This window comes from Lissotriton vulgaris, chromosome 1_1 (genome assembly GCF_964263255.1).
Source record: "Lissotriton vulgaris chromosome 1_1, aLisVul1.2, whole genome shotgun sequence".
Lineage (NCBI taxonomy): Eukaryota > Metazoa > Chordata > Amphibia > Caudata > Salamandridae > Lissotriton > Lissotriton vulgaris.
This window is the reverse complement of record NC_141685.1, coordinates 2119712210-2119736267: the sequence shown is the minus strand read 5'-3', so window position 1 is coordinate 2119736267 and position 24058 is coordinate 2119712210. Positions and strand designations below refer to the sequence as shown.

The window sequence follows — 24058 nt, the reverse complement described above, 5'->3', positions numbered from 1 at the left end:
TCTTCATGCCACTCCGGTGAATGCTCTGTCTCAAGTTTTTTTTTTCTTGCTGAAACTAAAGTTTCAGGAGTAGATTGTCGGCGCTCCTCATGTATCCGTTTCCTTCTCATATGGTAAGTTTTTGGGATAGGCACAGAGGGGGTGTTGTTGTGTAGAGCTTTGAGTGAGGCACAGCATCTTTAGTTGGATTCTGGCCGCATAGGGTAGCCAGTTGGGCGCCTTCAGGTGTGTAGATATGTGGTCAAAGAGATTAAGAGAAATTCATTTTTTTGTGAATTTAGCTTGAGCAGGGCTCGACAAATCATATAAAATGCTCTAGACCTGCAGGTCTAGTAAACTACAAAATCTCCTCGACCTAACTTAAATGAACTTGACCACAAACACTGAAAACTGAGCAAATGTGACAAGTTAGCAAGATTTAAAAGCATTTTTATTGCTCATTTACTTTGTGAGCAATAAAGATGCCTTTAAATCTTGCTTTCTTGTCACATTTCCTCTGCTTTCAGAGGCAGAGGTCAAGTGTCAAGTTTGTATTCCTACTCGCCAGAAAGGGCGAGTAGGACCTAAAAATAGCTCGTCCTTAATCAATCTCACTCGCAAATGCGAGCGGTCGAGTGAATTTCTCGAGCCCTGCTTGAGGAAATTATTGTTGGCCAGTGGACCGTCTTTTCAAGAGCTTGATTCATCCTTATTATCTCTTCAGTGGAGGAGATCTTGATGTAAAGTTGAGTGTTGTCCACGTACATGTGGTAGGTGATATTTTGCTTGTAGTAGTTCGGTTAGTGGTTCGACATATAGGTTGAATAGCATGGGGATGGGGTTGAGCCTTGTGGAACTCCAAGTTGGTTGGGTGAGTGAGTAGGGAGAAAGATTTTTGTTTACCATGAATGATTGTTTTCCAAGAAGGATTTGAACCATTGAAGGACTGAGCCAGAAAAACCCATCCTGTTTTCTAGTCTTTTTAGCATAGTGTTAATTGACCTTATCGAAGGCTGATGAGGTCGAGCAGGACTAGTAGGCAGGTTTCATTCCGGTCAAGAGCGAGGAGAACCTTCACTTCTGGGATGAAGCCACATATCACATGCAGACAGCATTGGGGAAAGGAGGTGGTCCTGACACCACAACTGGAGTTACTTTACATCTGGGCCGCAACTGACTTCACTGACTTTGAACAACTAGCGACACTAGGCTACATACTCTGAAGGGGGAACTGGTGAGAGGATGGGAAGGGGCCAATCCACCCTCCACTACCATATGGGGGAAAGAATTAGATGGGCGCATGATGGCGGAGACTGAGGTTTTTGTAGCCAGGGGTTGCCCCAAAAATGGGATAGGAAATGGTCCTAATGGAATTTATACAGTGGAGTAATGTGTCCCTAATGGTGGAATTAGAAAGGCGCAGAAATGCAGATAGAGATGGGATTGATTGATGTATATCTGAAGACTCCTGTAGAAATTGTAACGATATGAGTAACTTGGAAATTTGTCGCTCAATGTTATTTGTAGAACTGTCCCTGAAATCAATAAAAAAAATTTTTTTAAGCGAGGAGGTAGTCGTCTACTATATGTAGAATGGTTGTTTCTGTGCTATGGCTGGGTCTGAAACCCAATTGGCTGTCGTTCAGTAGTTTGAAATCCATGATGTGTTGGTCCATGACTTTCGCTAGCAAGGGTATGTTAGTTATGGAATCCATGATGTTGGTCCATGACTTTGGCTAGCAAGGGTATGTTGGTTATGGGTCGAAAGTTATTGGGGTTGCAGGTGTTTGCTTTCGGCTTTTTTAGGATAGGGGTGACTTGACCCGTTTTTAGGCACTCTGGGACGTGACCTTGCGCTAGCGAGGCATTGATGATTTTGGTCCAGAGAGGGGAGATATGTTGGATGTGAGGTAGGCAGTTAGAGGGGACAGGGTCATTGAAGTGGTTGTTGGGTTTGGTAGTTGCTAATGTTTTGATGTCATTAAGATCATAAAGTGTGAAGGTAGAAAAGTGAGTTCTCTTTGGGCAGAGGTAGATCCAGTTGTTTCGTCTTGTGTGTTCTTTCGGGTGGCTGATTTGTTAGCTGTCACCTTTAGTTCGCGTTGGAGGGAGTTGTTTTTTGCTGTGAAGAATGAGAAACTCTTCACTACTAATGTAATTTCGTGGTTAGTTGCGCGGTTTTTGCTAATTTGTTAAATTGTCGGCCTGTTTTTGGCATGGTCTAGTTCTGATCTTAAATTTTTTTTTGATTGTAGAATGCTTTTATTATAAGATTTCCAAGATTTTCTGACTAGTTTGAGTTGGGTAGGGGGAGGGATGTTGTCTCCATTTTGGTTCAGTTTGCGTCTTTCTTCATTCAGGGCTCCGTTGAACCATGGGTTTTTGTCTTTGTCCGGAATTTTTTTGAGTTTTGGTGGGGCAACTTGGTCGAAGATTTTGGTCATCATGGAATTATAGTAAGCAGTGAGGTCATTGACGTCTGACATGCTATTGGGAGGAGTGAAAGCTTTCTCATAGTGAGAGGCTAGGTTGTACCAGTTGATGATCTTCATGAGTTCTTTGCAGACATAGTACGTGATTGCTTAAGTTTGTCAGCAAAAAGTTGTTGTTTAGTGCACTTGTTCTTGTTAGACATTCGGGCGTCTCCTCAAATATTTGAAGATGTATAGAACAATATTGAGCAGGTTTGCCAACAGACATGAAGTAATTTGTAATTACTTAATATTTTGTTTTCTTGACAGGAAGTCCAGTATATAGACTCTCATTGGCGCTTGTTTGAGTGAATCAACCCAGTAGATGATCCTCACAAACTGATATGATGAAAGGTTAAGATCATGCGTTGCCTGTGGATGGAGGTGCAAGCAGAAAAAAAATTCTTCAAGGAATAGAAGACCACTGTCTCAACTGTCGCTATTGTTTACAAATTGACAATAAATGTCTTCTGATTCATTCATCATAAACGTCACTGTATTGGTGAATTAAGTGGCGCCAAAATGATGAGACTTCACATTCCAGAGAGATGTATCTGAAGAAATATAATTCACTCAGTAGTCGCGGACTAATTATGCAGCTGACGTGATAGACGTATTATATAGATGACTAGTCGCACTAGAGCCAAAGTAGGTAGTGTATATAATAGCCAGAAGTAGAATAGGTACTAAAAAAGATCACCGTTCAGCAAAATAAACTAGTCAGTCGTATTTATTTCTTCACAGATTATTATGGCGAAAGAAGCAGAGCTGACAATCCACGAGGCTCTGGTTTTTCTAGGTAAAACGTAAAGAATGTCACAGAAAACCGCAGTAATATGAGGAATACTGAGTTAAATTAGCATTTGACTATGCTTTAAGAAAAAACATCTAAGATTAAATGCGCATTGAAAAAAGTAATGTGTAATATTAAACGCAAAGGATTCCTTCTGCCCGTTTTGCCATATTAAAAGGCAAGTTATTCTGACATTCATAAAGGCATACCCTATGCCTACCATGTGCGTAGAGTGTAACGCATTCTACCAAAAGTTATCGTATGTTGCTTCCAGGAGTTCGTCAGAACGATGGGTGCACAAAGTACCTGAAGCCCGGGGTTTTCAGTGCGTCACAAGGCCTGACTGACGCTAGTCACCTCAGATGCTCTCCGACTCGAAATGAACCCAAAATGAGGCCTCTAGCCAACAACCTCACACCATTCGCGGCCCCTGTGTTCAGCGTACTCTGAATCGTCGTGTTGGTAGTCTTCGTCTTGCTGGGAAGAGCGCTCCCTCCATTTGGGTTCCTTCCCGGAGTGGAGCTCTTCGTTTATGCGGCCATCTTCCTTCGTGGCCAGACCACGCCCCCCCAAACTCTGAGTCTTAATTATCTAAATGTATTCTACTCTCCACAGAGCACTGATCCTCCTAGCGTCTAAAGCTCATGGATAGTGTTTTGGTTCCTAGGGGCATGCAGCATCTATTTTGGTTGTACCTACTTTTGGAGAGCCAACATACCAAACTTAGTAAAAAAAAAAAAACAAAAAAAAATTACATGCCTTTACTTAGAGCTATAGGTTGCAGAGCCAGGCATGTACATAGTTATGGGCACATCACCGAGTCAGTGAAACAGGTTAAGTCCAACCTGAAAGTGACAGTTGTTATATTACTAATAGTTGAAAATATTTTTGCATTTTTGGCGATTTTATTTAATTGTTAAATTTTGTATTATGGTAGTTTTCTCTTTATTTGCCCTAGGATGTGCAACCGGCTACAACAGTTTATGCAGATGGTGTGGTTTGTGCTCCTCATCAGCTCCCTCCACCTCCTCCGCCCCTTCCTCCAGAGGAGCCAGAACAGCCACCAAAACCACCATTTGCAGATGAGGAAGAGGAGGAAGAAATGCTGTTACGGGAGGAGCTGCTTAAATCGTTAATGACTAAACGAACATACAAGCCAGAGGTAATAGAATGCTGACAGATAATATTGTCACAGTCAGCTCGATTGTTGCTTATTTCTTTGTCATTTCCTTAATTAGCTAATTGTTTTAATGTCAGTGACTCTTTAAACATGCTTTTTACACATCTTGATATCCCTGGATAGAGCAAAGCTTCGCTAGGGCTGGCTGATTTGCTAGATTCCCTGCTGCCTATCTATCATGCTTTATAGATGCACTGTTGATTTATAGCAATATTTAGAATGAATGGTTTCCAGTTAAAAATAAATATGCCAGATGGATTATTTCCTTTTCTGTACATTTTATCCGTGCCTGTTGCTTGTGTGAGAGTGTAATGTCTAGCCATGGAATAACTCTGATCATTATTCTTGACTGAAGGCAAATGCTCAAGAATCTGTTTGACTGGGAACATTGTGCGGCCTACATATTGCAAACCGCAGTTCAGAACGTACACAAAAAATCACTATTGCATGTCACAAATTTCTTGATCTTGCTCTCTGTCGGCAGCAGATATGCTTTCTTGTAGGAACTCTGTGCACACGCCTTGCATTTCCCACACTTGAAGTAGCCTGGTATTTCCCACAGCCAGATACCGGTGCAACTCTGCTGCCGATTAGTATAGCTGTGTACCAACAGCTCCTTGAGGGAATCACTTTTCCAGTAGGTGTCGTGGGGACGTGGACTTACCAGCTTGCCGATAAGGTCTGATCTCACAAAGTGCCAGTGCTTTCTCACTATATTAGCAGTGGCAAATTGACTGTTGTAAGTGGTGATGGTCTCACTATCTTGTTATCCCCTTCCCTGTTTCTGGGATTAAGGAGACTGTCCCTGTTGACACCTGCAAGTTTGTCACTGGCTCCCCTGATCACCTTCCCTGGATAACATTGGGCCTCAAGGCTTCCCACCATTCTTTTCAGAACAAAATGTATAGTTGGTGCTGCAATTCCTTTTCTCTTAGAAGTTCCCTGGAGGGGATACTCCATTTTAGATTGTGTAGTCTGTGGCTGCAGGCATGTAAACCACTTTTGCCCGCAGTGGGTTTCCTGAAAAGACTGTGTATGTTCTTACCTTCCACTTGAACCAAAACATCTAGAAAATCGATGGTACTTTCGTCTGTCCTACCGGTAAACATCAGGTTCAAATCATGGTACGCAATCAATACCAGGAAAGCGTCCAAAAATCCCTGTGGCACTTCCCAAATAAAAAAAAATATCCATGTACTGTGTCCACAATACTACTTGGCGTGTTCACGTATCAATATCATCTGTCCATCTATGCTCCAATTCCAACCACCCCATGAACATACCGGCGTATCTTGGAGAAAAGCAACTTCCTATAGCATTCCTGATGAGCTGTTTGAACCAATGATTTTCAAACAGAGTGGTTATGTTCCAAGCAAAAACCTTAACCTTTCAATCAGTAACATGGAGTGATGTTAAATGGACAGATTTGTCTCTGAAAAAGTGCCTGCAAGCTTCAAGCCCTTGTTCATGTTTGATGCAAGTGTAAAGTGGCACCATATCAATGGTCAGAATGAGTGTAGCCAATGGATCATTGGAAACATCCCCGAGGCACTCAATGTTATGTTTTGTTCAAAACAATTTAGCTAGACTATCATTGCTGTTTATCCATGTGGATCATCCAAGCCGTCTCCGGCGTCCGGAATGCTTTGAAACTTCACCCATTATGCTCCCCGATGAAGGGCGGTGGCCCGAAATGCATTGGAGCGGACTATAAATGTTGCATTTGTGAATGTTGAAAGCTTATTTGGAAACACTTCGTCATATGGATATGAAATCAATATCAATGATGGAATAAAAATAAAATAAAAAGAACCACATGGATAAACAGCAATGATCGTCTAGCTAAATTGTTTTGAACAAAACATAACATTGAGTGCCTCAGGGATGTTTCCAATGATCCATTGGCTACACTCATTCTGATTTATCTACACTCGCCCAGAGTGATGGGCGACACCTGAGAGCACCTATAAACTCTTTACCTTTCTTATAAACATCACCAAAAGCTGTGCCCGGCTCTACTCATTTTCAGACCATATCAATTGTGGCAAGGATATATTTCTAAGGGATGTCTTGTATTTTACTTCTAAAATCCATAGTATTCCTACTGTTAGACGGTAGTTTTACAATGTAAGGGCATACGTCTAGGTATATAGACGTGTGCTCAAGAAAAACTGTTATCCGATATTGGTCTACCAGCTGGGTCAGTGCAGTGCTTGTGTATTTTAGGTGACATGTAAAGTAAGGTGTTGTAGGTTTTTTCGCAAAGAATTGCATTTCATCCGAATTGAGCAAACCCGTCTCGTGCCAGTTGGAAAAAATGCTGTGGTTTAAAGTTTGGCCATACAATAGAGCATTAGATTTAGCGTACCAAGTGAAAAACTCGCCCCTGTTTATTTGTTATTAAGGCATGCTAGCACTTTTTACATTTATTTTTACTGATTAGACATTTATATATGTTGTATATTGAATTTATCCCCAAAACATGTACGCATATTGTTGGCACACTGGTGCTCTACAATTGACCATTTACGAGCGTGGCTGGCATTATAGCATACCAAAATTGTAACATTTTTTGAAGATTAAGTCCTCAATTGTTTTTCGCCTTAACTGTTGAAGCATCACCAATGAAAATTTACAAATGTGGTGGAAATTTTGGCATGCCGAATTTGAGTTGCATTTGAAATGTCATTTATTATTTTATGTTATGTTATAAATGATTTTATAACGCGCTCTGTTACTAAGCTAGTATCCTGGCGCGGAGGGGGAAGTGGCAAGCAGAGTAGGGCCTCGGGAGAGAAAAGAAAGGGGGCAGTTAAATGGGCTTATTGAACAGATAGGTTTTCAGATCCTTTTTAAAAACAGAAATGGACTGGGCAGCCCTGAGACACAAAGGAACTGCATTCCAGGCCCTGACAGAAATGGACTGGCCACCCAGTCCAGAGTACCTGAATCTAGGCACCACCATCAGAGATTGATTGGTCGATCGGAGGCATCGATTCGGAACATAGAAGGTAAACCGTTTCCTCAGATACATCGGACCGAGTTGATGGGTAGCTCGGAAGGAGAGGACCAGTGATTTAAACAGAATCCGGTGAGCCACCGGGAGCCAGTGGAGACTGCGAAGATGGGAGCGGACGCTAACCCTCCCAGGCAGAGTGAACAGAAGGCGGACAGCTGCATTTTGGATCACCTGCAGCCGTTGAATCAGGTAATCAGGTAGACCAATAAACAGGGCATTCACATAGTCAAGTCTGGAGAGGATTAAGGCGCGTGACACAGTCTCTTTGGCCTTTCGCGGAAGAAGTGGAAAAAACCTACGTAGGGTTTTGAGTGCCAAAGCATGTGCCGGTGAGTTTCCTAATGTGGTCCTCAAATTTCAGATTGCTTCCAAACCAAACCTACAAGTTCTTATCTGGGCCCCCCCCATAGAATTGGGGCAAGGAAGGTCAGGTGGCCATAAGAGAGCACCAACATTATCAGGAAAGGATCCGAAGAGAAGAACCTCGGACTTGTCTTCATTGCACTTGAGCTGGGCAAGTGCTAGCCAGCGAAAGACAGATGAGGCACAATCTGACTGCCGAAGTATCCAAATTGTCCTTAGGCCAAGTGAACAGAAGTTGGGTATCATCGGCGTAGGACATTATTTTTGCCCCCAACTGTTCTGCCAGGTAAATCAAAGGCGTCAGATACACATTAAAAAGCAGGGGGCTAAGAGTAGACCCCTGTGGAACACCGGTAGTGAGGTTCTTGGGCATAGAAGCATAGGGAGGCATCCAGACTTGTTGAGTCCTATTTTCCAAAAAAGATGGCATCTCTGGATTGGCACTTGATTGGGTAACAACTGCCGCCAGTCTGGTGAGAAGTAGGCTGTGGGGCACCGTGTCGAAGGCGGCAGAGGTTTAGTAAAATCAGAACTGCTCTGCCACCTCCATCCAGGCACTCTCGAATCGCCTCAGACATCTCAACCAGGGCAGTTTCGGTGCTATAGGCGGCCCTGAACCCTGACTGGGCCGGATGCAGCACCTGAGATGACTCGATGAAATGGTCTAACTGACGGAAAGCCATTTTCTCTTTGACATTCTTGGCATGTGTTTATAATTTGGGGGCACATTTGTGTTTGTGAATTACTATTTTTTATGGCATACCCATCATTTCATCTCTCTTTCATGGAGAATATATTTGCTCATGGTTCCACAAGTCTGTTTATTAAGCCCACTTGTGTGTGTAGTTTCCTTTATTTTTGTATTTTAAGTAATTGGGGTGACATTCATTGCTATGCAGCTTTGACAAAAAACGGGCAGGTAGAAACATGTCAGTAGTAATAAATATCTTTAAAATTCCCCTTAGATTGCAGGCCTTTTACTTGCGCAGTAGTGCGAGTGAGTGTGGAATTTATATTGGTTCCTGCGACCTTTGCCCTTGCACCAGCTCCTGCTAGGTGGGCGAAGTTAGACGAGCTTCACGACTGCAGTTGTACAGGTGTACGTATGTATGTGTACATGTGTACGAATGCATGGGTATGTATGTGTATATTCATTTTCATTAGAAAATCATCATTTGACTTGTCTTTGCGTTTTTTCTGAAGAACAGAGCAGCAGCAAATTGTTAGGAAGCTGGCTCTATATAGTTCTGCAAAAGAAGATGCACATTGTAGAGAGTCTCTGCAACCCTTTTTGATTTACAGAGGTTAAATAATAACCCAAAAACTCTCCTTTGTGAAAGTGTGGGTGAGTAGTTTAGGCTTATCTGAGGATAGAATTAAGCACTTATTGCACACAAGAGTCGGTAAATGAGATGCACTCGAAGAAACCAGACACCAATTTATAAGAACACTGATTTTATGATTTTAGACACCAAGATCGTTGTAATCGGGTAAGTACTTTTTGAGCGATCTGTTTTTAAGACCAAATAAAATACACTTCTACTGTGGACTACAAGCGATAATGTTATCCTATGGGGAATAGACATATAGTGCATAGGGTCATGTAGCAACGACTTACAAAAATGTTCTCCTGTGCCTGAGGTGAGTATGGTTTATACTGGGGGCGTGAGGAGCACTCCGCTCTGTGTTGGTTTTTGTTAATATTCAATTGGTGCCGCGATTAATAAGGGTAGTCACTCCTTGTGTTTATCAATGAATTCTGATGGATTTTGGGTCCACCTAATCGCGCACTGTTCACCTGGTGCTCCGCACTTTATCTGTTTTTGTTAATTATCTCAACATTATGAACCAACTAGTTTCACTTGTTTTCATGTTCACTTTTAATCATTGTATTTTCATTTGTTTTTCAGTAATTTTTTCAACTCAGTTATTCATAGTATTCATAACAATGTACATTCGTATTCATGACATGTTTCCTTCAATACTTTTCTACTTTATACATAACATATATAATCCTTCATTCCTTGCCGAGCCCAATGCATTTCGGCACCTGTGTGGCGCCTTCGTCAGGGGCAACTCTGAAAGAACAAAATAAAAGATATGCTTTGTTTGAGTGATTGTGTTATGTTTATTCATGGGGGTTCTGTTTAATGTTTCATGTCTTCCTCATACCTGTGCGTAATACCTCTTTGCGATGATGAAATTATGCAAATGTCCAAATATCCAACCGATTCACTAGATTTCTGTCCAAAAAACCCCCAAAAAAGAACCACTATTTAGCTTCCTATACCACAAGATATGTGTTCTTGGTTGACTTTTTTAAGTAAAGACGCATACCTCTTTCCGTTTGCCAGTTAGATTTTGAAATCACAAAGGTAAACAACCTTAGAATGCTACTTCTTTGCCATGTATATGAAACAGATTCGCTGTTTGTAAATGCACACCGTACCTTGTCTTCGGTATTACTCTGCCGCCTACAAGATCAAAACAGAAGAATGCCCCTAGATTACTATCTATGCTCCAAGATGTACTGCTCGCTAACGTTTTTAAGATTGTGTGCCCGTACCTGTGCTTTGTAACCGTCGGGCCTTACGAATAAACCGCAGCCTTGTGCTCGTCCTTGTTTGCTCTCCGTATTCCAAATCGGGTGTTTACATTAACTACGCATTAAACGCATTTGCTCAGACACAAACCTGTGAGAGAACATTAACAAAACAGGTACTACAATTTCAGGAGAGGATACCCTTAGCTCCATACTACAGGAACAACTGGACAAAGTAAAACAAATGGATAGAGCACAGCTACTTAAACCCAGAAGAAAAGCATCACAAGAAAGAATGGTATACGTAACTAAATATACACCTCAATTCCAGAAGATCAAAAGCATAATTAACAAGAGATGGGAATTACTATCGACAGAACCAGATTTCAATGGACTATTCAAAGATTTGCCTTTACATGCATATACTAGAGGATCAAACTTACAGGAAAGATTGAAACACAAACAACCTCCACCAGCAACCACAGAATACAAAGGAACAATCAGATGCCTCAATTGCACTAATTGCAACAACGTAATAACGGGAAATACATGTACGCACCCCACAACTGGAAAACAAGTACAACTAAGACATACCAGTGACTGCAATACGCAGAATGTAGTTTATGGTATAAAATGCCCATGCGGCAAAATGTACATTGGAAAAACGGAACGAAAGATAAAGACAAGAATAACGGAACATAAGTCGGATCCGCAATGAGAATTTGACTTCCCCGTTAGTACAACATTGGAAACAACAAAAACACAGCATTTCACAGTTAAGATTTTTAGTCATAGAACAGGTGCAAATAAAATCAGGTATAGACAATTACCAAAGACTTTTAAAACGAGAACTGTTCTGGATTAAATATTTAAATACAATGTTTCCAATAGGATTAAATGACAAATATGATCTAGCATGTTACCTATAGAGTGTATGATCATAAGAAAATGATTTTGTGAACGATTCATTTGTGTGAACACATGTCAATGATATATGTATAAGAAGTGATTCCAACAGATATATCAGATCATATGTTGCCAAATTAAGTATGTACATTTTCACCCATCTGTATCACCGCATAAACAGATAACCTATCATATGCAGGCTACCATGAGAATCACGAATCGGTTTAATATGGCATAACGTATCACGAGACATCGAGGTAGCGGAAACCCTTAGACTGAACAATAGTCAAGGTTAGATTATAACAGCCCAGTATAAATAAGCAGATAGTTTTGCATTACAGCTTACAACACAGTAATGTGGACAAGATAGTACACGACTCGACATATTCGAAATCAGCAGTATTTGCTACAACGCTAAGATGGCGCGCCGAAATCGGGTAGATTGAGAGCACACACAGTCCAGTTTTTGTGTTTACTACTGGGAAACCGCGCGGAGTTCACGGAGTACGCGTAGTTAATGTAAACACCCGATTTGGAATACGGAGAGCAAACGAGGACTAGCACAAGGCTGCGGTTTCTTCGTAAGGTCAGACGGTTACAAAGCACGGGTACGGGCACACAATCTTAAAAACGTTAGCGAGCAGTACATCTTGGAGCATAGATAGTAATCTAGGGGCATTCTTCTGTTTTGATCTTGTAGGCGCAGAGTAATACCGAAGACAAGGTACGGTGTGCATTTACAAACAGCAAATCTGTTTTATATACATGGCAAAGAAGTAGCATTCTAAGGTTGTTTACCTTTGTGATTTCAGAATCTAACTGGCAAACGGAAAGAGGTATGTGTCTTTACTTAAAAAAGTCAACCAAGAACACAAATCTTGTGGTATAGGAAGCTAAATAGTGGTTCTTTTTTGGTTTTTTTGGGACCGAAATCTAGTGAATCGGTTGGATATTTGGATATTTGCATAATTTCATCATCGCAAAGAGGTATTACGCACAGGTATGAGGAAGACATGAAACATTAAACGGAACCCCCATGCATAAACATAACACAATCACTCAAACAAAGCATATCTTTTATTTTGTTCTTTCAGAGTTGCCCCTGACGAAGGCGCCACACAGGTGCCGTAATGCATTGGGCTCGGCAAGGAATGAAGGATTATATATGTTATGTATAAAGTAGAAAAGTATTGAAGGAAACATATCATGAATACGAATGTACATTGTTATGAATACTATGAATAACTGAGTTGAAAAAATTACTGAAAAACAAATGAAAATACAATGATTAAAAGTGAACATGAAAACAAGTGAAACTAGTTGGTTCATAATGTTGGGATAATTAACAAAAACAGATAAAGTGCGGAGCACCAGGTGAACAGTGCGCGATTAGGTGGACCCAAAATCCATCATAATTCATTGAGGTGAGTATGGGGCAAGGCACAAGGCATCAGCAACAGGTCATCTCTGGTGAAACTCTGGAATCCGGGTGCATTAGATTTAGCGTACCAAGTGTCAGGTGCCTCATTCATGCCTCATTCACTCAACTGGTAATGGTCCTGTGGAAAAAGAGGCAGCAAGCAGGGTCTATGGACCAGTCTGTCTAAACTCAAAAGGCAGGGGGGAGGGGAAGAAAGTCAATCTTGAGAGAGTCTTGGGCACACAGGGACAGTGTAGGACTGTGAGAAAGTGCCCTCTTTCTTGCATGGTATGCCCCATCTTTTTTTATGAATTGCTGATGTTCTTTGACGGAGTGTGCCCTGGGCTCCTGCTAATCGGGTACCCAGGGCATATGTTCCTTCCCTAAAACTGCATTGCAGCCTAAACCCTATTGGTATCTCTGGCCACATGTCGGCCCCTGGTAAATGGCCCCACAGATGCCTACTTAGGTCGCAGTGCCCTGGGTACCTAAGGGCTGCAGCACTTATTGTGCCACCCTTAGAGGCCCTGTACCCTGACCCTCACACACTGCCTTTGCAGGCTGCATGTTTTGGTGCAGAACAAAGTGAAGTCGACATGGCACACCTTCCTTTATGCCATGTCCACAAACCACTGCCCGGCAATACATCAGTCACCCCTACAGTGCCCAAGTCAACTCCTGGGCACTGTAAGTGCATTGCTGCCATTAAGAGTATATGGTGCTGGGAGTTTGTCATTACGAACTCCACTACAACATAATGGCTACACTGAAGACTGGAAAGGTTTGTATCAAACTTCTCAGCACATTAAACCCACACTGATGCTAGTCTGGGATTTAATGTAAAATGCACAACAGAAGGCATCTTGGAGATTCCCCCTGAAACCTGACCAACTTCTAGTGACCTGCCTGAGTGACTGCTTATGCTACCACTAGAAGACATGTTTTTGGACCCCTGGGTCGAGGGCTTGCTGCTCTCGGGGGCCTGAAACGATGCACATCCTGGGACAAGGTGCGAAGCCTCCTCCCCCAGGATGGGCAGGGTTCACGAATGGGAAGCTTCAAAGGCATGCCGCCTTTGTGAGCTTGAGACCATTTGCTGCTTTCAGCAACTGGTCCCCTCTGATTCTACCCCCCCCCCCCCTCTCCCCACCCACACACACTTTATGCGGATGAGCATGCAGGAAAAAAAGTGTGAACTCCACCTCTCGGGTGGGGGAGGCAAGGTGAAGCACAACTGAGTCCCCGCCATCTTGAAGATGGGGGGGGGGGATCCAACCAACCAGGGACAGGCTCCTGCCCCCCTCCCAATAGAGGGTGGCACGATGAGGGGTGTACCCACCCCAGGGAAGGTACCCTTGGGTCCCTGCACCCATCTGTAACGCTCCTAAATCTAGTATTTAGGATACACCCCGAACCTCGCTTCCACAGATCCAGCCTGACAACAAGAAGAAAAGAAGGACCGAACAGCCGGGCAGCCAGCTAACAAGAGGAAGACACCCACTTACTTGGCCCCGGCCCTACCGGCATGCCTACCCTCAAACCTGCTCCTGTGAAATCCTGGTGTCCTGCAACCAGCAACCTCAAACCCCAGAGAACCTGCCTGCCTTCACTTCCAAAAAGACTTCTCCTGTGAACACCAGATTTGTTCAATTGCAACCTCTGGCAGAAACCAGAGGCCGCAAATCCAGCCCACCAAACCCAGCTTGAGTGGAAAAACACCAAGGTCAACCTGGCAATCCTGACCCGAGATCTGGCGACCCCTGACCTGCCTCCAGCCAAAGCCTGCAGTCTAAATCCAGAATGCCCCCCCTAACCACGACCAGGATCTGGTAAGAAGATCCGACCCCAAAAGTGCCCAAACAGTGTATCTAACCAACCCTTAGCTTCCCAACTTACCTCTCCAATTGGCGGTTGCACCCAGAAGTCCTTAGTCTCCCTGCCTGCAGTGCTTTTGCAAACCGGAGGTTCTCCATTGAAAACAGAACACCCAACGTTGAAACAGCTCTGTGCACCTGGTCGCCCCAGTGGCGGTGAGGATGCACCTTTTGTGCTACTTTTTCCCATTTGCCCTAACTTTAACCCGAGAACCTTTGACTCAACCCAGTGGCCTGCTTGCCAGCAGCCACCAACCGGAGGCCCCCTATCCCCCATTGGATAACATTGGGCCTCAACACTCTGCACCCGGCCGACCTAGTGCCGCTGAGGGTGCAACAGTTCATCGCTGACCCTGGGGACCCCCGAGCCTATCCCCGGAAGCTTAACTCCCACAGTCGATCTTTTACCTGTGAACCGATAACCTATTTTTCCTCCATAGGATAACATTGACAATTTAGTGGAGTTTTGAAATCTAATGATATTCTTTAAAAATCATGTGAATAACTAAAACGTAATTACTTACCGGTTTACAGGAAATTTCCCAGTGCTGAATCTAGGTATCAGCGCGGAGTTAGAAAAGTAACGTAAAAAGTAACTTACCTGTCATTTACTGAAAAAGCCTATTGTTCGAAATAGGAATTCTGGTAGACTAGGGCATGGGCCAAAGCCAGGCAACCACTCTAGTCCGGATAAGGGAGTTGCACTTCTAAAATAACCCCCTGCTCACCCCGTTGGTAGCTTTGCACGAGCAGCCAGGCTTATCTTAGAGGCAGTTTGTAAAGCATTTGCACATAACCAACAGTAATACAGTGGACACACTACAAAAGGACACCACACCAGTTTAGAAAAATATCCAATATTTTTATATAATTAAGACACAACCAAAAACGATAAAAATCCACACTACTATACTTAAGTTCACCGTTCCAAAAATACGTTGATTAAAAAGAGTTCCTTGTGTGGATATCCCCATCTGAGCTTCCACGGCGTCGTGAGCACACAAATCCCCAAAACAGTTCTGGCTGACTGCGGGGTCGCAGGCCAACTACTGTGTCAGGAAGACCCGCGAAAAGTACATTTCATAGATGCAGTGCGATGAAGCCCTTGAAGAGCTCCTTGCTGTTGGGATCCGGTGCGTTGGCGCCAACAACTGTTGGGTGCTGCGGTGTGGCGTGCGGTGCCCTCAGGTCATGGTGCGAGCAGCACTTCGGTGTCTGCATTAGATGGCGCCGTCAGTGAGACCAGAGTTGCGGTGCGAGATGGAGGCGGTGCTCTTCCTGTTGCTAGCAGGTCATGGTGCAAGCAGCGGCGTTGTCGTAGTTGAAGCGCTGCCATTGGCGGACAAACTAGAGTAGATGACACTGGCGTCGGTGGGGCAATGCTGCGGTTTGGGTTAAGGGTGGTGCGTCATTCAACTTATGAGCGGTGCCCCCGAACCACGCTGCAAGCGGTGTCTATTTCGGGGGGGAAGTGGCGGCGTCAGGAAGGCCACGCCATCGTCGTGCAGCGAGGTAGTGCGGGCCCACAGGTCGCGGTGTGACCAGTGACTCAGTGACTGTGTCAGCAGGCGTTGGTGAGACCAGGGTCGCGGTGGCAGTGCCCTCTGCGGTGCCAAAGCTTCGGCATGAAACAAGGCAGTGTGGAGTGCGGTGCCTACAGGTCGTGGTGTGAACAGCAGCTTGGTGATGGCGTCGGCAGGCGTTGTCGGTGAGACCAGGGTCGCAGTGCTGTGTTGCAGCAGTGCACTCTGCAGTGCCTTGAGGACATGGGCTCCGCAGGGTCGTCGTAGACTTTGTTGAGTGGCGTTCTTTGGGTTGCAGTACAAAACACAGTCCCCAGTGCTGCGGGTCGAAGGACCTGAAGTCTTTGTTCTTGAGACTTCGTGAACAGGGGGCAATCTCTACCTCAAGCCCTTGGAGAGTCTCATCAATTCGGTTGCAGAAAGTCCAGTTCAGGCCTTTCACTGCCCAAGATAAAAGCAGCCACTGCAGGTCAGCCCAGCAAAGCACGCAGCAAAGCGGTCATTCCTTTAAGCATCTTCTCGGGCTCTTCTGTGCAGTCTTCTTGATCCAGACGAGTTCTAAAGTTCAGGGGTCAGGGACCCAGTATTTATACACAAAAATCCTTCGATCTTCCAGGCAGAGGCTGTTGGTGTCCGGCCAGAGCCAGTTGTGCCTTATCTGGTGGGAATTCCTTGCAGGAGGTGGAGACTGCTTTTTCAAAGGCAGACCAGGCCCTTTGAGGTGCAAGGAAACACCCCCCCTCCCCCCATCGTAACCCTGGTCTGTTTAGCCCTTTGCTCATCTACCTAGACTATCTAGAGCCACCCTGCTGCCCAGCCATCTGTCGTCCCAAAAACAAGTCCGGCAATCCACATTCCAGCAGAGGCACACAGGATGACTGAACACAATACTACCCACTTTCTAAAAGTGGCCTCTATGAACTCAGAATGAAAAGGGCACCCTTGCTAAAGGCTGCGTCTTTAGACGCTAAGTTAAGGCATACCGAATTTCCTTCACTTGTACCTTTTTCAGGCTACATACTTGGGTGGCACAATCGGTGCTGCAGGCCCACGAGTAGCGGTTGACTCACAAGCCCCGACACCCGCCGGTCCCTTTACTGGGGACTGACAAGTAACACATCCAATCATAACCCAATTTACCACAGGAGCACCAGCGCTTTATCACTGATTAGCGGTGCGAAAAACGCGCAGAAACGTTATACCAGCAAAAACATAGTCAAAACTTGGAGGGCAGAAAGCAAAGAACTCTGGGGAAACACGCCAAAAGATGACCAGTCTAACACTTTTTTCATTTCAATGTACTGCATTTGCTAAGTGGTGCATAGTACTGCTCCCCTGTAAATCAAACAAAGTACAAGTTCTATTGCATTTTTTAAACTGTTGTATATTTAGCAACTTATTACTGAAAAATATTGTTTGAGGCATGTGGGCTGCTGACATTCATATCTGTGCATAGATCGCCGCCTAGTGTTGGGTCCGGATGATTGCACATTGTTGTCCTGGAAGAGTCTTCGAAGTATCACGAGATCGGTGGCTCCTCCCCTGGACTACAGTGCACATGGGCATCCTCTCCATCTTTAGATTGTTTTTTTCCGCCATTGGGTTCGGATGAACTTTCCTTTACTCGAAGTTCGGAATCAAAACTACACTCTCTAGAGGCCAAAAGGCCTTCGGTATCGTCGGTATTGTCTCGAATCGGTGCCGACAGCTTCTTTACAAACTTTAATCACTTTGGGACGTCGAATCAGGCCGCGGGCCTTCTCGGCGCCACGCGACCAGTCGATGGAACGGAGCCCGTTTAAAAGATGATCTCTCTGTAACTCTAAATACCCACATATCGATAAACTCCCAGTTTGTTACAAGTGTTTATCTCCTGAACATAACGAATCCGACTGCCTAGCCTGTGCCCAATTTCGATCCAAAAAGACAATTCGGACTTGACGGGCTGCTAGACTCATCATGCAGAAACCAGCGCCAGAGCCAGATAACCTCTTTGGCGACGAAGAAGATCTTGTCGAGGCCGAATAATACAAACAACTGTCGGATCAAGAATCGGAGCATGACTTCGACTACTACATTGAAGACGAGGAAGACATTGTCGAGGTAGGGGACGACAAACAAGGGATGGGAGCCGTAGTGGACGACTCCAGTGATTAACCCGGCCCAACCGTGGGTACCGGGGCCTATACCCGTATCTCCACGGCTCAACAGGCTCCGGTCGACGCATCGCCGCAAGGTCTTAGCCAAGATCTCGAAAGATATTCTATAGCCCCGCAATACAGCCAGGCTAAGAATATTCACTAAGAGCCATCGGATCTACAGACTCCGAGATTAATGATATCGAAACCAAAAATGGTGGAACACAATATGAAACCGAAACTGATCGAATACACAGTCTTCGGACCATACTATGTCGATTCATCTGAGTCAACACCGAAGAAACTTGTCGACAATACAGTCTTCGGGCCGAACTATATCGATCCATCGGCGTCTAATACAAGGGTCATTGAGCCGAAAACCAGCGGCCATATATCGACACCAAAACAGCGTTGAACCGAAGACATCGGTGTCAACGGCCGACAACACAAGAAAGAGACTCAATCCAAAAAAGGTTGTCGACCCCAAACTAAAAGGCGACAAACCATCGGCTCCAGTAAAGAAAACAATAGAGCACAAGAAAATAGAGCATAAAAGGGCCATCGAACCAACACCAAAGGGTGTCGATCCGAAGCCATCGGTTCCTAAATCGACGCCAGGACACAAGGCCATAATCTAACCAAAGAAAACTGTCGACACAGGCAAAACTTCGGCTCTGAAGACACAGATACTACAGAAACAAACTGTAGCGCCACAGAAAAACAGAGGGACTCGGCGACAGTGGCTGTGATTTTCACCGGTCACATTCTGGTACACGTGGATGCTTAAACACGGTGCCCCTCTGAGTGGTGCTGGTATGTGCTAACGTAGCACCCTCAAGGTCCATAATTGCATGAAAAGACTGAGAATTTCCTACCCCTCATTGCCCTGATGAAATCGCTAAAATTGCAGCGATGAAACATGTCGGCTTGAGTAAAGAGTCATGGTACATATTTACCATTTTTAAGAAGTGGGGTTCTGCTGCATCAGAATAAAACGGTAAAGCAAGCACAACCCTACCACACTTTTACATATTATTTGTGTGTTTGGTTAGGGGTCTTTACATCTTTTCTTCGTACACTATAAAGTGTGTGTTAGTGGTGAGACGTTTGTCACTATTTGTGTTTTTCACATCACTATTCTCACGTTTGCACTATTATCTCCTTCTAGTGCACTTTTGTCTTTTCACATAGAGTGGCCAATGATGAGAAGTGGGTATACCGGCAATTACTAACCGGGAACCCCCTTGGGTGGTGCTACCGTGAGGTACTCTCTCTATCTTTCACATTTTTCTGGTGGATGAGGTAATTGTGGTCCTGTGTGATTTTAGTATCTACACACATCCCAACCATAGGATTTATGTCATTGACAAATCCCTGGGGACACTAATAAGAAGGGGTCCCTATCCCTGGTGGTTTTTTATATGGATTCGTACACATGTAGGTGAGGCTCCATTTGTTTAAATACTGTGTGAGTGGGGGGCTGCCTCACCTATTCCCCTCCCCCTATACCCCCTAGTGATTGTTGCGACTGTTCCAGGAGCCTGTACCACAAATAGTGTTGACAACGGACGCATCCCTGATAGGATGGGGAGCCCATGTCCTTCAATACACAGTGCAAGGCCTATGGACAGCACAACAGAAGAAAATGCACATTAACTTGCTAGAAATTATGGCAATTTTTCTGTCAATGAAAGCGTTCAAAGTACATTTATACAACAAAGCTGTGTTGATCCGGACGGACAACATGACAACAATGTACTACATACAGAAACAGGGAGGAACACTCTCCACAGCTATCACATCTAGCACAAAGCATGTGGAAGTGGGCCATTCAAAGAAACATTTTTCTCATGGCGGAACACCTCCCAGGCAATCAATCAATCAATCAATCAAAGCCTTTATATAGCGCACTACTCACCCAGAGTGTCTCAAGGCGCTTGGGGAGGGGGGGTCCGCTACTGCTCGAACAGCCAGGTCTTGAGCTGCTTCCTGAAGGCGAGGTGGTCTTGGGTCAGGCGGAGGTGGGTCGGGAGGGAGTTCCAAGTCTTGGTGGCCAGGTAGGAGAAGGACCTTCCTCCTGTGGTGGCTCTTCGGATGCGGGGGAGGGCGGCGAGGGCGTGGCCGGTCGATCGAAGCTGGCGTGTGGGAGTGTAGAAGTTGAGGCAGCTGTTGAGGTATCTTGGGCCTTGGTTGTGTAAGGCTTTGTGTGCGTGGGTGAGGAGACGGAAGGCGATTCTCTTGTTGACCGGGACAAGGAAAGGGCAAGGAAAACCAAATAGCGGATCTGCTCAGCAGACACAGCCAACTGCTGCACGAGTGGGAGATTCACCCCACAGTGCTCCAACCTTACTTCCAACAGTAGGGACAACCGGAGATAGACCTGTTCGCCACAAAGGAAAACGCAAAATACCAGTACTTTGCCGCCAGGTTCCCACATACGCAGTCGCAGGGGAATGCGATATGGATGAACTGGTCAGGCAGATTTGCGTACGCTTTTCCCCCAGCACCGTTAATACCGCTAGTGGCACGCAAACTACGCCAGCATTCACTGACCCTGATCCTGGTTGCTCCAACATGGGCGAGGCAACCATGGTACACAACGTTCCTAGAACATTCCGTGGTGCCTCATCAAAGGCTGCGGCTAACGCCCACTCTACTCACTCAGAGCCATGGAGACATATAGCACCCAGATCCGCAACAACTGAACCTTGCAATCTGGCTCCTGAAGTCTTAGAGTTTGGGTACCTAAACCTACCTCCTGACTGTATGAACATTATCAAAGAGGCAAGAAAACCTACAACCAGAGCTTGTTACGCTGCGAAGTGGAAGCGTTTTGTCATTTACTGCAATAACAATGACATAAACCCACTAGATGCTTTAACCCAAAATATAATTTGCTATCTTTTGTACCTACATCGTTGCAATTTAGCCTATTCATTTATAAGAATACACTTAGCTGCCATTGCAGCTTATCTTCAGACCAGACGGCATCTTTCGCTATTCAGAGTACCTGCAATTAAGGCATTCATGGAGGGACTCAAAAGAATAATTCCCCCAAAATACCCACCTTCACCTTTCTGGAACCTAAACGTTGTTTTAACCAGACTAATGGGACCACCATTTAAGCCATTGCATTCATGTGATTTACAATTTTTAGCATGGGAAGTGGCATTTCTAGTAGCAGTTACTTCACTTAGAAGAGTTAGCGAGCTACAAGCCCAAACTATTCAAGAGCCATTCATCCAAATACATGCAAATAGGGTAGTTCTTAGAACAAACCCTAAATTCATGCCCACGGTGGTATCCCATTTTCATATCAATCAAACAATAGAACTGACAGTGTTCTTTCCAAAGTACCTGAAAGGGCTCTACACACACTAGATGTCAAAAGAGCACTTCTATACTACTTTGATAGAACTAAGGATTTTCGAAAGACTAAACAATTGTTTGTTGCCTTCTCACCACAACACAAAGGCAACCCCATTTCAAAATCTGGGTTAGCCAGATGGATAGTTAAGTGCATCCAAATATGTTAAATTAAAGCAAAACGCACCTTAACAGTTCCCCCAAGAGCGCATTCTACACGCAAACTAGGGGCATCCATGGCTTTCCTAGGAAACATTCCTCTAGAGGAAATATGTAGAGCAGCCACATGGTCCACAATACATACTTTCACAAAACACTATTGTGTAGATGTACATTCAAAACAGCAAGCAGCTGTAGGACAGGCTGTTCTAAAAACTCTTTTTCAGACTGCTGCAACTGGCACAGGTAGCGACCGCTTACGGGAGAGACTGCTATACATTCTATGCACAGATAAGAATTCAGCAGCCCACATGCCTCAAACGGAATATGCAAAAAACACAGTTGATGGACAGAATGTAGAAGAACACTGTCATACATTCACCCGAGTACAAGGATCTGGGCCTAAATCCATCGTTTTTTTGCACTCCACACCACCCTGGGTTAGACACTGGCTATATGCAAATCAGCTCTGACCCTGTGCCTCATGGGTCCAGTCCGAACTACCAAGCCATGTCTTTCCCAGACCGGAATCAAGCATCCAAGGACCGGTTTCTGGCTATCAGCCTTCATCAGCCTGGATAGCTTGACTCCAGTGGTGTGGAGAGCCTGGGACTCACGTATGAGTATACCCAGCACACTCTGGGGGGAAAGTTGCAAAAAACACAGTTGATGGACAGAATATGCTACTTACCAGTATGCATCTGTTCTCGGCATGTAGGGCTGCTGACATTCATATCGCCCACCCTCCTCCCCGGTTCGTGTCGCAGCTGTAGCATTCATTATTACTTTCTTACTTTCTTGCATGGCCATCTCTTACTGTACCATACTCCATCTTTGCCACAATGGCTAAAAACAATCTGAGCATCGAGAGGATGCCCATGCGCACTGTAGTCCAGGGGAGGAGCCACCTTTCTCGTGATACTTTGAAGACTCTTCCAGGACAACAATGTGCAATCATCCGGACCCAATACTAGGCGGCGATCTATGCACAGATATGAATGTCAGCAGACCTACATGCCAAGAACATATGCATACTGGTAAGTAGCATATTCCTTATGCTTGCCTGTGCCAGGCGTGCTTGGTTCTAAAAATAAACAGTGTCCTTTTTATACAAAAGCAATTGGTCTAGAGTTCAGTTCTTGTGTGTGAATTAATTTGCTGACTGAGTCTGTATATCAAATGCTTAACACTGTCCTGACATCCCTCGATGGTAGGTCTGCCTTTCTGATGTTGGAGTCTGGATTTGACAACCTACAAGTCTTCGTTGTGGCAACTGCTCCAATACCCAGGGTATTGGTGCTGGGAAGCTCCTGAGGGGTCCTTGCATGCCCAAACTTGCAAAGGAGACAGATCTCGCCTCTTAGAGCACAAAGAACGTCTCCTGTTGTGCTGCTCCTTTGGTGGGCCAGATGGCAGTCAACATGTTGGGCCTGGCAGATAGCTTTCAGTGCCTGCAGATGCAGGAGAGCAGCACCTCTACTCCAACGGTGATATTGCTGGCAAGATTAAGTCGTGGGTCGCTCTGCCACAGTTTTGGAAGGTGACGCCGCTTTCTGAACCAGCCAGGGTTGTAGAATTGCAAACAAAACAGGTGATGGACCGAATGTGGATCAATGTCACACATTCATCCCAGTCAAAAGATCTGGGCCCAAATCCATCGTTTTTTTGCACTCCACACCACCCTGGGTTAGACAATGGCGATATGCAAATCAGCTCTGACCCTGTGCCCCATGGGAACAGTCCAGTCCGAACTACAAAAGCCATGTCCTTCCCAGAACGGAATCAAGCATCCGAGGACCGGACCGGTTTCGAGGTAACACCTCTCATCAGCCCGGCTAGCTTGACTCCAGTGGTGTGGAGTGCCTGGGACCCACGTCTGAGCATCCCCAGCGCACTTATGGCGGTATTGCAAACAAAACAGGTGATGGACCGAATGTGGATCAATGTCACACATTCATCCCAGTCAAAAGATCTGGGCCCAAATCCATCGTTTTTTTGCACTCCACACCACCCTGGGTTAGACAATGGCGATATGCAAATCAGCTCTGACCCTGTGCCCCATGGGAACAGTCCAGTCCGAACTACAAAAGATCTTTTGACTGGGGGAGTGTGTGACATTGATCCACATTCAGTCCATCACTTGTTGTTTTTGCAATTGCCGCCCTAAGTGCGCTGGGGATGCCCAGACGTGGGTCCCAGGCACTCCACACCACTGGAGTCAAGCTAGCCGGGCTGATGAGAGGTGTTACCTCGAAACCGGTCCGGTCCTCGGATGCTTGATTCCGTTCTGGGAAGGACATGGCTTTTGTAGTTCGGACTGGACTG

At 45.0% G+C, this 24058-nt stretch overlaps 1 protein-coding gene across 3 annotated transcripts in view; it reads left to right on the top strand.

Annotated features, from left to right (window-relative positions):
- Positions 1 to 24058, top strand: part of ZFC3H1 (zinc finger C3H1-type containing) — an 833014-nt gene that overhangs the window by 87058 nt on the left and 721898 nt on the right. For all 3 annotated transcript variants that reach the window (XM_086921759.1, XM_086921741.1, XM_086921749.1), the window contains exon 8: positions 4202 to 4405. In XM_086921759.1, coding sequence (XP_086777885.1) covers positions 4202 to 4405 — 204 coding nt within the window. The remainder of the gene's footprint in view (positions 1 to 4201; positions 4406 to 24058) is intronic.